Here is a 14709-nt window from a genome sequence, read left to right on the forward strand (position 1 = left end):
TCAAATTGAACCCCTCTTCCATCCTGGAGGACGTCAATGCTTCATCACTGAGAATAAACTATCGCAAAACGGTCCAACTGAAACCATGTGTATTTATGAGCCGGCTCTCCAATTTGATTGCTATTCCAGATTTGATGCTACGCTATTGTACAGTGTATAATATGACGTCGTCCGAACTTGGGCAGCACAAGTAACGTTTAGACGATGACCATTTCAGAGCCAAATGTCCGAACTGCAGTCGCCACCGGGATATCTGTTATTAGCCAAGCAATTTCAATCAAAATGCAGCTAGATTGGCATTGGAGCGACACAGCTTACATACCGAATTTCGTGAGCAAGAACAGGGCCGTCTGGCTCCGCTCCAAAATCGACCATTAGTTTTGGATTAATCTTGAGGCCGCCAACATTGACGTCCACGTCAATCTGTAGCAGAACGGATCCTTTTCTAAATGCGATTAAGAACTAATTAAATACGATTGGGGGACGAGTTGATTTTCTTATAGAAAAAAACGCACTCGACCATATCCGGATAAAATTGACGGTCCCATGGACTGAAAAGTGACGTGGTAACGTATAATCTCCGGCCATCGAGGGAGAGCTGGAGCATCTGAGGCCCACCGTGGAATCGCTTCCCATTCACTACCAACGGTTCTGGCTGTTAATTAAATTCAATTATTCAATGTCCACTGGGACAGAGCCAAATTTAATAAGAAAGAAGAATATGTTGCCAACCGCTTTGACATTGTCTTCTAAGATGGTTACGCCCCCACCACTCACGGCGCTTCCGCCAACGTAGATCTGCCCTACTAGCTTGGGGTGGGCTGGGTCGCTGATGTCATACTGCCGTATGTCACCTGAAGAAATCACCCTACAATTAATGATTCATTACAAGATATAAGAACAACAACCCTGATACCTTGCACCCAGTTGGAGAGATAGAGAAAACGATCGTCCATAGAAATAAGTATGTCGGTGATTATTCCAGGCATGGACGGCAGAGCCCAGTTGGAGACTTTCCACGACGGCACATCGATAACTTTATCCGCCGCCCATTTACCGTCTTCCAACTGATGAAAACTACAAGTAGTAAGTTTAGTAAGAAATATGGTAAGAACTTTATGGCTGATATCAGGGACATTTTGTATTCATACCGGAAGACGTTGGCGGTCAAAGCGCAGCCCACGAATCCAGTTGTGGCAGTCGGTTCGTGAAGGAAACGAATTTCAAGTGGCATCAAACCCTCACTACCCAAGTCCAAGGTCTGAATTTTCTTATGCTCTTTCCAGTCCCACACATGCAGAGATTGGCCATACATGCCTAAATTTCAGAAAGTGAGTTAGACATTTTGCACGGTTATTTAAATGTTTAACGTAATCGTGGTTTATTATATACCTGCAGACACGTGATCCAAGGAAAATCCAGTGCAAAAAGCCGACGGAGAACCCCACTCGGAAGAGATCTAACACACAACATTAAAAAAATTATTGTACATCGTACATTTAGAAAGCTAAAAAAATAAAGCTTTACGAACCATGACATTATGACGCGGCTGATACCAAAAGTCGTAACCAAAATTCGTGGAATCTTCACTCCACAAACCTTCGCATCCAATAATGTTTATAGGTATGCGTATAATGAAAAAAACGAGAATCTATTGATGTACCTTTAATCTTCCATTCCTTTGTATCAATCAAGAAGAATGATCCTTTTGCTTCCCTCTTTGCGTTACCCATTGACGACACCATTACATTACCGTCAGCCAAGCAATGAAGAGTATGCGGTGCACTGAGATCCAGATCATGCATTTCCTTAGGCTCAATAACCTACTCAGCCAAAATCAATCGTACATTAAAGATTTGAAAGAAAACCACGATCGTTAACAATACCTTTAGAATTTCAGGAGCTCTGGGGTTTTTGGCAACATCGATCACATAAATTCGGTCGCTAATTAGTCCTGCGACAACGAGGTTATCGCGTTTCTGCGAAGGATCGTCGTAGCAACTACTGCAGGAATTCCAACCACTGTGATGCAATTCGTCGTTCGCATAAGGCATAATCGTTCGGTGAATTACCTAACATTAGAAAATTCCCCAAAAAATCAGTGTGCCTAAAGTTTTCAATTAACGTTTAGACATTTATTCACTTGACTATACGTTGGGCTGCTTGGATCAACATCAATCGTGGCCACGTAATCATGTTTCCCCTTTTCCCCTTGGATGCATGTTATGTACAAAAGTTTTTCCGGGGAGGCTTTTGTAGCTTCTAGAGGCGAAGCATAGCCGGGACCGCAAGCGCAGCACTTACTTCCTCCGTCTAGACATTTTCAATTCAATTATCATTTAATGTCAGGCTTCAATGCTAGTGTTGTACATGTGGCCTATATTTCGTTATTTCTTAATTAAACAAAGCAGCATTTGTTATCACGTAGTCATTCAGTTGAACATGGAATCTAACTTATGTCGGTCTGTTCCACTGTAAATTGACAATAAGTGACGTGAGACAGTAAGCGGCCGATTAATGACATGTGGATTTGAGGCTCATGGGCGTGGGGTTTACGTAGTACTTTAAACATGGATAAGAATTTACCTTCCATAATGCTATGTAAACTAAAGCCGACTAGCTGAGAAAGATTTGGTGGTGGTAGAGATAGTCTTGGTCTTGGTGGTGGTTGTAAATATAATCTAGTCGTCGACTAAGAATCCCGTTCGTCGTGATAAGCATACCAACCTGACATAAGAGTAAAAACTGTTGTCTAGTATAAACAGCGCTACTAGCGGCCAAGTATTAAACACGAAACTCTCTTATTTTGGTTTAAGCGGAACAAACAACGCAAACAACATAGGCTTTCACTATCGCCATGCTATCGCATATGTTATCGTTATATAAACTTTCTTGAGTTTTCGTTGTCCATGAACTGTAGGTTTATGATTATTTTTTCCCGAAGTGAATTCGAAAGTGAAATAGAATAGCGATCATAAAACTTTTAAAAATGTCTTATTTTCTTAAAGGAAACTAGCTAGAAGCCAGCTGTCTTTGGAGAAAAATAATTATCTACGCAAGAATATTAATAAATTGAAAACCATTGAAATTCAAAAAATTACGTTCGTACTTGAATTTCAGGTTGTTTAAATTTGTTTCAGTTTAATGACAATCTTAAGATAAGGTCAGGTCACTGTGTTATCGGCTTGTTGCACAAAAAAATAATTTTTAAAATTTATTAATGATGTTTTATAGCTTTTGCGATAATAATACCAGATCTGGCAGCTAAGCTGAACACGGTGAAAGTTATCGCCTAGAGCATGCCCAGTGCCTACAGGTTTTAAAATGTCAGTCCCTGTTTGGTCTGTAAACATGACAGAACTGTAAAGAAGTACTTGGCAGAAGTTACTGCCGACTCTGATATTAGATATGAAAATAGTGTAGTGTTACAAATAAAATTGTCGTGATAAGTTTTAGAAAAAATGGAATCCATTGATATTGAGAAGAAAGATATGGCTACAACCGATCCCTCAAGGTTCACAGTAAAAGATTATGTTGATATTGTGGAAAAGCAAAAGTATCAATTTGATGCATTCTTTTGCCTTAAATTTTGGAGACCTAAGCCTAACTTACATCCTGAAGCAACCAAGTTTATTGCTGATAGTATACTTGAAAGTCCACGTATGAAAGACGTCATTCATCAAGTAATAGAATACCCTTTATCTTAAGTCTTAAGTCTTAACTGCTGATTTCAGCATTTTTTTTTTTGCCTTTTTAATCAATTTTATTCTTACAGCTTCTCCTTGAAGGTCATAATGGTGTAAACAGCTATGAAAACATTGTTGTCCAAATCAAAACCATTTTGGAGGAAATGGGTCATACATACAGTCTTGGTACTATCCGTGTAATTGGTTTTTTCCTTGCTAAGCTGCTGAGAAATTTATATCAAGGTGTAGCAATTAACAACTCTGCTGTCCTGAAGGTAAAAAAACTCATATTTTATTTCTTAAATGAAATCCAATATTTTTTTTTATCACAGCTCAGTAAGGCAATGTCTGAAGGACCTGTTTTAATCTTACCCACACATAGAAGCTATGCAGATTTTCTGCTAATATCATATCTTTGCTATACTATGGATATCCCTCTTCCTGTTATTGCCGCGGGAATGGGTATACGTATAGTTCTTTTTCTTTCGGCTACGATGTTTATAACTTTATGTTTGTTTCAGATTTTAAAGGAATGAAATTTGTGAATCGTGTGCTGCAAAACGCGGGTACAATGTAGCGAAGTCTTTAGAAAAAGTACATGTTTGAACTATTTATACATTTATTTTAGGTGCTTTTTACATCAGACGCTCGTTTGGTCATGACCAACTTTATTGGGCTGTGGTTTCTCAGTACATTCAATACCACATCAAGAACTTTCAAGCTCCAATTGAGTTTTTTCTTGAAGGAACACGAAGCAGAAACGGTAAAAGTTTGCCACCCAAAATAGGTAAATATCTCTTAGATGCATACGGAACAGGCGAGCAGTGTATATTTTTATTTTTTACTGAAGTAAAGTCAGTTTATTTAATAAAATTTTCCGTTTCCGTTTTTCCAGGTTTATTATCGATGGCGTTGGAACCTTATTTTAGGGGAGATGTACCTGACATTAAAATTTGTACTGTCAGTATTACCTATGAGCGTACTCTTGAAGAAAATCTGTATGCGTGGGAGGCCCTTGGAGTTCCTAAGCCGAGAGAGTCTACTTCGGTTGGATAATTCTTTAAATGAAATTTATATTCAATGCAAAGTTTTTTTTTTTTTGTAGGGTTTTTTGAGCGCCGTCGGGAAGATCCGTGGACAGAATTACGGTCAAATCTATGTTAATGTCTCGGATCCAATTTCTGTTCGAGATCATATAAGTAAGCGAACTGAACCAAATTGGAACACACCGTCGTTTCGCTTTACATTGAATGAGTACGAGAAAAGTCGCATTCATTCCTTGGCCTGGAACTTGGTCTCTAAGCAACAGAAAGATGCTATCACACCAGTGTCTGCCGTTCTTATGTCAGCACTGTCTGTGAATAAACAACTCAACATCGATCAGCTTGTTGAATATGTCGTTTTGTTCAACTCGGTGTTGAAAAAGTATGGAACCCCTTGTTTAGTCCAGGGTAATAACTATTTTGAATTAATTTTTCTGCAATTATTAATTTCCATTTCAAATTTCTAGATGATACCGTAGTTCAAGCTATTAAAGACTGTCTTGACGCCCATAAGCTAATCATATTTCGTGCCTCCAATGAATTCTTTAGTTGTCAACCGGCAATTTCAGAAGGTGCTGATATTCAAATTCTTGCAGCGGATCGTTTAGTTTTGCAGCAGTACACTAATCAGTTACTAGGACCACTGATTAATGTTGCCGTATTCGGTATAATTGAAGCAAAATGCGCTCGAGAGTCAAGTAATTTGTTGTTCAAATATGTTAAAATTGCATAGATTGTCTTTAGATGATGTTTTCTTTTTAGGTGATATTATCAACGAATCAATGTTTTTTGCAAAGTATTTTAAAGATGAATTTATTTTAATAACCAGCTATACACAAAATGTAAGTATTAAGGCTATTGATTTTGATTTTTACCTCTTACCTACTAACCCCTTATGTAAATAGGATATCGCTTCCTTGAATGATGCAAGCAATCCAATGCTCAAGAATGTTTTAGGTGTTTTGCTTCAACCATTTTTGGAATCTTTCTATATTATTCTCCATCTGATTGCTATGGTAAACTGAGTATTTTTTAAACTAGCCTTTTCCAGAAACTGAAACTTTTCTTTTCGTTTTTAGGGATTCTCAACCATTAAAGAGATTCAACTTCAATACAGGAATGTGGTTAGCACTATTTTGGCAGAAGGAGCCAGTAGCTTTCTTGAAATTTTAGCGATTGATAAAATTTCTCGTCATGTGCTTAATCTGGTTACCAACGGTCATCTTTGTGCAGTGAAGACGTAAAACTTTTACTGAGTCCTCCGATTTTTATTGAGAGCAAAATTACATTTTTATCTTTACAGGGGTAATAATACCAGTTATCAACAAATGGACGATATTTCGCCCATCATAGTTAAAATTGGTAAAGTAATTTTACGTTACAAATAAAGGTATTTTTCTCATAATGCATTTCAAATTTCAATTGACAGAAACTTATTTGGACGAGCGGCTGAAGCGCTTCATGGTATCTCATCGACAGAAAACCGTCCTAATTCAGTCTCATCTTTAATAATTTTTCTGAAAACTGCAAGAATTTTTTTTGTCTTACCGGTTGCCTCAACTCAAATTAAGGTTTTCCGCTTTCTTCAAGGCATTTTTCCCGCCGCTTATCGATAACATCATTTGTATAATTTAGATCTTCGGCAGGGTCGTCGTCATCCCGTTTGGTAACAATCGGCTTGAATAATTAAAAAATGATTATTTAGCTATAAAAATCAACTGGCATCTTTACAATTCAACCCTCTATTTGCATTTCCCCAATGTGTGAGCTTAAAATTAACACGGTGGTTGGTTTAAAATGATTCAAAATCTCACTGACCTTGTGAGCAAACTGAGTCTCAAATGTGTGATGTAAATAGTTTATTTCACTTTTATTCTCTCCACCTCTGGGTATAATTATAGGGGAGCTCAAGTCGAATCTGAGTTGATGGCTAAAATTAGAGTTGTAGCAATTACTCTGCATCAGTTACGCGTTCATAACATGGTTAAACTGTAGTTCAATTATTTACCTAAACTTTGTTGTGAATGCCAAGTGTGAAAATAGATCTTTTGCGACCTTCAGTGTAGTTCGGTCCTTTTTGGCACAAAAAATCAAATGACCATCTAATATTGTAGCGTAGTGCTTAGTAATTCGACAAAGTATCAGCTTTTTTTCCGTTGTTAAATCCTTATTTTCCGCACCGTTAAGTATATAAGTTTTTTTTCTCAGAATTTTAAAAACCAGCATAGAATATTATTACCTCAAATAAATCGTATTTCATACCAATAATCCCAAAGTTTACAATAGTTTTCGTTTCGGCCTCCATATTCTTCTTAAATGACTCAACGGTTTCAAAGGCATTCCAAAGATCCTGAACGTGCAACAAATCAATCACTAGCAGCAAAGAAATCTTCTCCAAACCCTCACTCTTGGTTAATTGAGAGACAAAAGTAATGTTGGTAATGTCTACTTCCCAGATATAACATATATCTTTTACCTGATATGAGAATTCAAGAACTTTACAATGGATTTAATAGATTAATTTAGTTCTTACATACCATATGCTTATTGGTTCTCCGAATATATGTATATTCAACAGGAAGGGAAGCCTTAGGTTCATCATCTTTATCGAGAAATGCATGGATTAGAGTTGTTTTTCCCTAAATTAATTCGAAGAGAAGTTAAGATTCTTTTTAGTATGGAGTAAACAAACACACACAAGAGAAATATCAATTGGTAGCCTTTTACCGATTTTGGAGTTCCGACTAAAAAAAGAGTTTGTAGTTCCGGTTGCTCCTTCCGGTTATTGTAATTATTTAGCCCTTCTTTTACTACAATATTCCAAAGTTCTTCTGATTTATTCATTCTTAATATTTTAATGAAGAATATGATTTTCCGTTACTTTTGTTCGCTAATTTCTATTTAAAACACTTTTCTTCACGCTAAAAATATTATAATACCGGCAACTTCCAACTTGTTATGATTCATCACCCAAAGGTTGTCATGGTAACAAGGCAGTCGTCACCACAGGATGTAGAAGAGAAGAGTTGAGTTTTTGATATTTTACATTTGTTAAAAAATTGAATATCGAAAATGTGGGGAGTGTTGGTTGTTAATATCATTTTGTCGATTATGGGGTACTCTGTAATCCTAAACATAGTACCCAAATTCAAGGATATGTTTGTAAAAGCCCACCTTTCCGGTGTCGACTTGAACAAGAAAAACAAACCGGAATTGTAAATTTTGTCACGTTATATGTTTTGGAAAAGATGTAATGGTATCTATTTAAATCATTTTAGACCAGAAGCTACTGGAGTCATTACTAGCTGCATTTTTCTTATTGTTATGTTTATATTCATTCCCTTCCCGTTCAGTAAACATTTCTTTAACAAGGAATGGGGATTCCCTCATCAAGAGGTAAATAATTTTTCATAAATAAATGTTAAATTTATATATTTTAAATATTTGTTTTTACAGTTTGTGCAGTTTATGGCAGCATTACTTTCAATATGCTGCATGGTTTTACTGGGATTCGCTGATGATGTATTAAACTTGAAATGGCGACACAAACTCTTACTTCCAACTGTGGCTTCACTGCCACTGTTGATGGTTTATTATACAAACTTCAATTCAACCACAATTATTATCCCAAAACCACTCAGATTTTTGCTTGGGCATGATTTGGATTTGAGTAAGAGAACAATTTATCCATTAAAACATTGAACATAAATAGTATTTATTTTAAATTATAGGTGCCTTGTACTATGTATACATGGGAATGCTAGCGGTGTTCTGCACTAATGCAATTAACATTTACGCTGGAGTCAATGGTTTGGAAGTTGGACAGTCTGTAGTTATAGCAGCTTCCCTTATCCTATTCAATGTTATTGAATTGAATGGAGACTGTTGGGCCAATCATTTGTTTTCACTTTATTTCATGATCCCATTCTTTTTTACTAGCTTTGCTCTATATCATTTAAACAAGTAAGTGTACACTACACTTGTGGTTAAAAGAAAAATCTATTTTGCCTTATATTAAAGACTTCATTTAATTTAGGTATCCAGCTCGTGTTTTTGTTGGTGACACATTCTGCTATTTTTCTGGAATGACAGTAGCAGTAGTAGCCATCCTTGGGCACTTTAGTAAAACTGCCTTGTTGTTCTTCATTCCTCAGATTGCCAACTTCATTTTTTCTTTGCCCCAACTTTTCCATATTTTGCCTTGTCCTCGACATCGGTTACCAAGGTTTGATCTAAAACATTTTTCCTTTACGCTTGGATTTTTGAATAATACTTATACTTTATGGTTAAACAATTTTTAGGTTAAACCAGGACACTGGTTGTTTAGATCCAAGTGTATTTCCATTTAAGGAGAAATCACTGAATTCTTTGGGTCGTCTAGTCTTAAAAGTATACCAAATGTTAGGCTTAATTAAAGTGGAGCGTACAGACAAAGATAAAGAACTGTCTACAGGAACGAACTGTACTTTAATAAATTTGGCGCTCAAGTTGGTGGGCCCAACACACGAGAAGAATTTGGCCGCATATCTGTTAGCTTTACAAGTATGTCACTTTATTGATTTTTTTCCGTTTTTGCTTTCAGTGATTCTGAATTACGATATGTATTCAGGTTGTTTGCAGTATGTTGGCATTCGTCATAAGGTATCCGTTGGCGAGTTTGTTCTACGATTGCTGAAATTTCTTAAAACGTTACTGAATTCTTCCAAAATACATGGGATCAGCGGAAAAGGTGTGTTGGCCCTGTGTTCTATTGATTATGTAAGAGTTAGAAATATTTCTATTATTAGGATTGCTAGTTTTCAACTAAAAAGAAACTAAAAGTATAACAACTAAGAACATTTCAGGTAATTTGTATTTATCAATTCGAACATGACCAGCTGAACTTAAAAAAAGAGCATATTGTTTAATAGTCATGTGTGTGTAATATTAAGGTGTTACGATTTGAAAACCAATTCCCGCCATCACTGTTTTGCAATTGTGAAAATTATTGATCAAACGACGTTTGAAAATCCAAGCCTCTTAATTTCTTTATCGACTTGTAAATTCATGGGTATAGCGTCGTCAATTGAAATCGACAGATATGGAAAATCCTATTCCATTTACAATTTTTTCCTGTGTTTAGTGTTATCGCTGTAGTCTGCTTGACGGAATCGGGGCCTGTGGAAAAACCGATTCCTGTTACTTCTGTTTTAAAATCCGGTAAGGTGTTGGGTCTCTTCGGAATCGATAGACGAATTGGACGAGTCAAGCGGCAGGATTGATCTTCCTACGGCAAGTGGCTGGGTAGTAGGCACATTCATGGAAGACTCAAAATTGTTGGGTAATCAATTCATCGTGTTTGAAACAGCTGCCCTCGTTTGGATCTGTAGTTGATGACTTAGTGGGCAGGATCGATCTTCCAACCGCTTTTATCATTTTTTTATGGCTTAGTTTTATAAGGGGGGTCGATTTTTAATAAATTCTAATCGATATCTTATTAATATTGCTAATTAGACGATTAAAGTAGTCTGCTATGCTTTTGTTTTCGCACATGTTGCAAGCCCGATACAGAAGCATGATACAAGTACAGATAAAGAGTGGTCTTTTGAAAAGGAGACTAACATTTCAAAGAAAAACGGAACGATAACTTTTTTGGACGTGTTCGATAATGGTCCTCTTTGACTTACTTCGTACTTTGCGCAGTGAAACGCCCATTTGATTTTTGGGTTGCCTGACCCCATTTCCTTCCTGTCAGTGCTGCCCCTAACGGTCATGCTTGATTCCCCTCACTTAACAGAACGGACGACGAAAGGAGAAAAAATTTCAAAATCACCCTACCTCGTGTATCATTCTTGTTCTTCTCCCATCCACGTCAGGACTTGGATCGCTTTTCCATAATTTTTTTAACGTTTGACTTCACTCTTGATTTTACTAGTGAAAATTTACAAATTTTCACTAGACATACTGGACTTCTCGGGTTTTGCACTCTTTACAGCTTTAGCACGGAGATCCTTAATATCTATTTCCTCTTCCTCATCTTCGTCTTCCTCCTCCATCATGTCACCCAAAGTCATTTATCATCACCCAGCAGATACCTAAATATATACAATGTCTTCATCTAAAGCGCAACACTTGTTAGACAGGAGCAAAATCCACAGCTTAAAAGAATAATAATAATAGATACGATAATGTTAGTGACCATTTCAAAGAAAAACATCAGGAAGAGGCAAGACCCAAGAAGAAAATGAGCCCGCCTCTGGCCGACGTGCCTCGACAAAGGGCGACAGGAAATATGCGTTGTAACATTAAGAATTTGGAGGGAGAAAAATGTGACGCGACATTTCCGAAAGGTCAAACGAGACTGAACCTTAGACAAAGGGGAGGAATGCACTTGGCGATATGGCCCTTAGTTCTTACACTGTTAAAGTGTCGAAAAAAGCAATTTCAACAAGTTGGTAACACGTGGTCTTCTTAACACGAGTCTACTATACATTTCCAGGTCTGATCGAGCCTGTGAAGACTAATATTCCAATGAGCTTACCTGACATTTCCTATCATTTCAGATCAAGTGTAAATATTACTCAGCAGCAGAATGTAAAAAACGACATGTTCCACATGTTCAGGTAAGTAAACGATGTTGTAAAATTTATGTTCAAAAGACGTCACTTTTTTTAATCAATAAGTAACAAATCAAATTGTTTGATAGAATCATATGCGACATTATCAGAACCTTGGTACAACTTTAACAAATGCGAAAAAGTAGTTTTTAACTCAGTTTATTTATTCAAGCATTGCCTCACAATTTTTTTCGGCGGTTTTCATTTTATAGAAAGCTGTTCCTGAAAAACCACCGAAGAATGGATACTTCTTGTTTTTAAAACAACAAAATTCTCGTCTGCTGAGCACGCTGAGTGGATGCTAGTTCTCTCTTCTCCTGTGTGCGTATGTTAATCTCTTGCTTGTGTGCGTGTTAGTTCTAGTTTGTGTGTGAATGTGTTAGTTCCATTAGGGCACCATTGGTTAGGTTACTGTAGTATTTAAGACAAATAGTGTAGTTAGCCAATGGTGAAGGCCACCGTCTTGTTCTGTGCCGTGTCGTTGGCCAGCATTACGGTGCTTTTACAAGTGGTTTTCATCAACGAGTGTACTAACCATTTTGGTAATAAAGTTTCTGCTGAAATTGAATTAATTAGCCTTAAAACAAATTAAATATGATTTTTTTTCAGCCAGCGAGTACAAAACCGAAAGTTGGCACTCTGTCTGTCCATACATCAGTCTGAACCATACGACCAGATTTTTTCTTTCTAGATGGTTTTATATTTTTATATATATTTTTATTTATACTTTTCGATAGAAGTAAGATAATAATATAGCATGATAATAGTAAGATCAGCATTTTTCGAAAAGAAGAAAGAGTTGAAGGAAAGGCGATCCAAAGTATGGCCTGCTGACGAATCGAAAGCTGAAGAAACATTATTGTCGGGAGACGTCTGTAAGATTGAAGAATTTTACATGTCCCAAGCGTCATTGATCCCGTTTTATTTGTTTAAATTTGAGCTTTGACATTGAACCCGTTTTAAATGGTTTAAATTTAACCTTTGCATTGTTTTTCAAATTGTTATCTGATCGATGCGTCTTTTTATGTAAAGACAAGTTAATGTTAAATTTTTTGTCTTCTGTGTTTTATAATTTCAGATCAAGTTTAAATATTACTCAGCAGCAGAATGTAAAAACCGATGGTTACATGTTCAGCTATGTAAACGATGTTGTAAAATTCATGTTCAATAAGACGTCACTTTTTTTAATCAATAAGTAACAAATCAAATTGTTCGATAGAATCATTTGCGACATTATCGGATCCTTGCCGAAGTTTTAGAAGATGCTGCATCGTGGGTAACGATAAATGAATCAAGATGCTTACGAAGAATTATGGCATTGTCCAAGGCAATTTTAAAAATTTAAGGGAAATTAAAATTTTACCCAAGTAATTAATATGTTTGAAATATCCTTTAGGTGTCGGCTTTCAATAATCCAAAAATTAAAATTGGCCTCACTTGTTTGGAGTAATAGAATTTAACACTAAATAAGTGACTTGTTTAAGGCTTTGTCAAATCTTTTTCAGGCCCTGATAAGTGATACTGAGATTCACGAGAGTTTACAGGAATAAGGGGTCGTCCATAAACATTGTTCGAAGACTTAGAAGTTTTTCCTATTGTTTTTGAGGAGGGCAGTTCTGATGGGGTAGATCCTGAAGAAAACCGTCCGAAAACTTTAACAAATGCGAAAAAGTAGTTTTTAACTCAACTAAAGTAGTTTATTTATTTAAGCATTGCCTCACAATTTTTTTCGGCGGTTTTCATTTTATAGAAAGCTGTTCCTGAAAAACCACCGAAGAATGGATACTTCTTGTTTTTAAAACAGCAAAATTCGAATGAAGCTTTAAAGCATTTTGAGACTAAAGAGAAAAAGGCAGAATCTATGATCATCGAGCCTGGCGGCCGACCGTTACACCAAAAACACTAGGGAAAAAGAAAGTGCAAGTGGCCGAAGCTGTCGTAAAAATGTTGGTAGGGGCCAAAGGTCTTGATAATCTAGTAAATAAATACAACCTTTTTTTCTTAAAGGTTTTAATGATAATCCACTTTCGCATTGATTCAAATTTCGGTATGTTGTAACATTAAGACTTTGGAGGGAAATAGATGCGACGTGACATTTCCGAAAGGTCTCGAAGGGAAAAGGGAAATGAAGGAGCACTGACTAGCAGCCCATAAAACGTAAAGGATTCGATATCCTTTATCACCATTTCAACACATATTTTTTTTTTATTTTCACAGATTACAATGTGCATCATCCAATGATTGGTGTTATATTACATGTAACGTAATATTCCAAGACACATGAAAGATTTTGCATTTTGCATTGCAAAACGGACGACGAAAGGAGAACAAATTTCAAAATCACCCTACCTCGTGTATCATTCTTCTCCCAGCCACGTCAGGGCTTGGATCGCTAATCCACAATATTTTAAACGTTGACTTTTATTTATAAGAAATGTTCTGGGGTAAGTAACTTTTCTAGTTCTATAATGTTAGCATGTATAATGTGCGTGACATGCTTTTTCTTAAAGGTTTTAATGATAATCCATTTTCGCATTAATTCAAATTTAGGTATGTTGTAACATTAAGAATTTGGAGGGAAATAGATGTAGTGCATTTCATGGAAACCTTCGATTCTCCTGTTTATTAATAATTAGGGTATAACCCTGGTTAACAACTACTGTCTTGTTTTCAACGATACACTTATTAAAGTTGATGGATGCTCATGTAAAACAATTAGTTTAACGTAAAATGTTAAATTTAAGCGAAAAAACCTTCCTTTCCGTATACTTCCCCATGGAAAGTATGACTGACCCGGACAGCCAGCACACCAAGCGGATGCCCCAATTTTATTTTCAAGAATTAGCAGACGAAACGTCAAAATCGGGTCTAGCAGACTACAGTTCGTAGACCTCTGATTTATAGATCATGCTTGTAGAACCACTGCAGATCAGGCCTGTTTTTGTACCTCACAACTTTGTCTGTGAATCAAATTCAAAAATATTTGAACTTGAAACACTTGTAGCAAAGTGAAACTTGAACAATTTTTTCTACCAATTTTTTGCCGCCACACCGGCACTTCCTGGTTCACGATAGAAGATTCAACTCCCGTGATTTCGTTTTCGAGATCCAGCGCCAATGTTGAACGTCCAATTCCATTGGCCTTTCTTTCGATATTTAAGGTAACGCGATCTGTCATTTCGTCACTTGTGTCACCAATAATGATAGATGATCCAACTCCAGTCACCTGTTTTCCTTGGTCTAGCTCCCAGGTTTATTTTCATGAAGCGAATAGGTGACTAGTAACATTTATTCTTTGATGATTTTCGAGCGAATCAGTAGATCCGGTTCCGTTTGCCTTTTATCAAGATGTTTGAGGGTTTTTCCCCCATCAAGGATTTCATT

General features: G+C 36.5%; 4 protein-coding genes and 1 long non-coding RNA gene across 6 annotated transcripts; 3 read left to right on the top strand and 2 right to left on the bottom strand.

The window, feature by feature from the left end:
* Window positions 1-72: 72 nt before the first annotated feature.
* LOC124337603 (methanethiol oxidase-like) lies at window positions 73-2763 on the bottom strand. The gene is made up of 12 exons (XM_046791650.1): window positions 2587-2763; window positions 2144-2313; window positions 1887-2072; window positions 1664-1823; window positions 1532-1599; window positions 1393-1459; window positions 1152-1317; window positions 917-1077; window positions 733-854; window positions 516-655; window positions 323-445; window positions 73-253 (listed from the first exon to the last, which is right to left on the bottom strand). Exons 1-12 carry the CDS (start codon window positions 2591-2593, stop codon window positions 214-216), a joined length of 1410 nt encoding a protein of 469 aa, XP_046647606.1. The 5' UTR covers window positions 2594-2763; the 3' UTR covers window positions 73-213.
* On the top strand, window positions 950-1545 carry LOC124337627. Its single transcript, XR_006917470.1, has 3 exons — window positions 950-1086; window positions 1158-1331; window positions 1399-1545. It is a non-coding gene; the product is annotated as an uncharacterized LOC124337627 (long non-coding RNA).
* Window positions 2764-3292: 529 nt separating the features above from the next.
* On the top strand, window positions 3293-6789 carry LOC124337594 (dihydroxyacetone phosphate acyltransferase-like). Of its 2 annotated transcripts, XR_006917434.1 has the most exons (14): window positions 3293-3683; window positions 3776-3961; window positions 4019-4148; window positions 4208-4252; window positions 4315-4473; window positions 4582-4733; window positions 4792-5137; window positions 5197-5427; window positions 5492-5571; window positions 5635-5745; window positions 5809-5969; window positions 6033-6091; window positions 6159-6300; window positions 6365-6789. XR_006917434.1 is itself a non-coding variant. In XM_046791638.1 (13 exons), exons 1-13 carry the CDS (start codon window positions 3462-3464, stop codon window positions 6236-6238), a joined length of 1962 nt encoding a protein of 653 aa, XP_046647594.1. In that variant the 5' UTR covers window positions 3293-3461; the 3' UTR covers window positions 6239-6789. The 2 variants fall into 2 exon arrangements, 1 of the variants encoding a protein (XP_046647594.1); XM_046791638.1 differs by having other exon boundaries at window positions 6159-6789.
* Window positions 6296-7581, bottom strand: LOC124337845 (cytoplasmic dynein 2 light intermediate chain 1-like). Its single transcript, XM_046791853.1, has 6 exons — window positions 7457-7581; window positions 7267-7368; window positions 6969-7205; window positions 6738-6895; window positions 6548-6659; window positions 6296-6406 (listed from the first exon to the last, which is right to left on the bottom strand). Exons 1-6 carry the CDS (start codon window positions 7571-7573, stop codon window positions 6296-6298), a joined length of 837 nt encoding a protein of 278 aa, XP_046647809.1. The 5' UTR covers window positions 7574-7581.
* Window positions 7582-7700: 119 nt separating this feature from the next.
* LOC124337608 (UDP-N-acetylglucosamine--dolichyl-phosphate N-acetylglucosaminephosphotransferase-like) lies at window positions 7701-9457 on the top strand. Its single transcript, XM_046791656.1, has 7 exons — window positions 7701-7944; window positions 8008-8125; window positions 8186-8399; window positions 8461-8692; window positions 8766-8954; window positions 9031-9271; window positions 9339-9457. Exons 1-7 carry the CDS (start codon window positions 7802-7804, stop codon window positions 9402-9404), a joined length of 1203 nt encoding a protein of 400 aa, XP_046647612.1. The 5' UTR covers window positions 7701-7801; the 3' UTR covers window positions 9405-9457.
* Window positions 9458-14709: the final 5252 nt, after the last annotated feature.

The sequence above is a fragment of the Daphnia pulicaria genome, chromosome 4, assembly GCF_021234035.1.
Source record: "Daphnia pulicaria isolate SC F1-1A chromosome 4, SC_F0-13Bv2, whole genome shotgun sequence".
NCBI lineage: Eukaryota > Metazoa > Arthropoda > Branchiopoda > Diplostraca > Daphniidae > Daphnia > Daphnia pulicaria.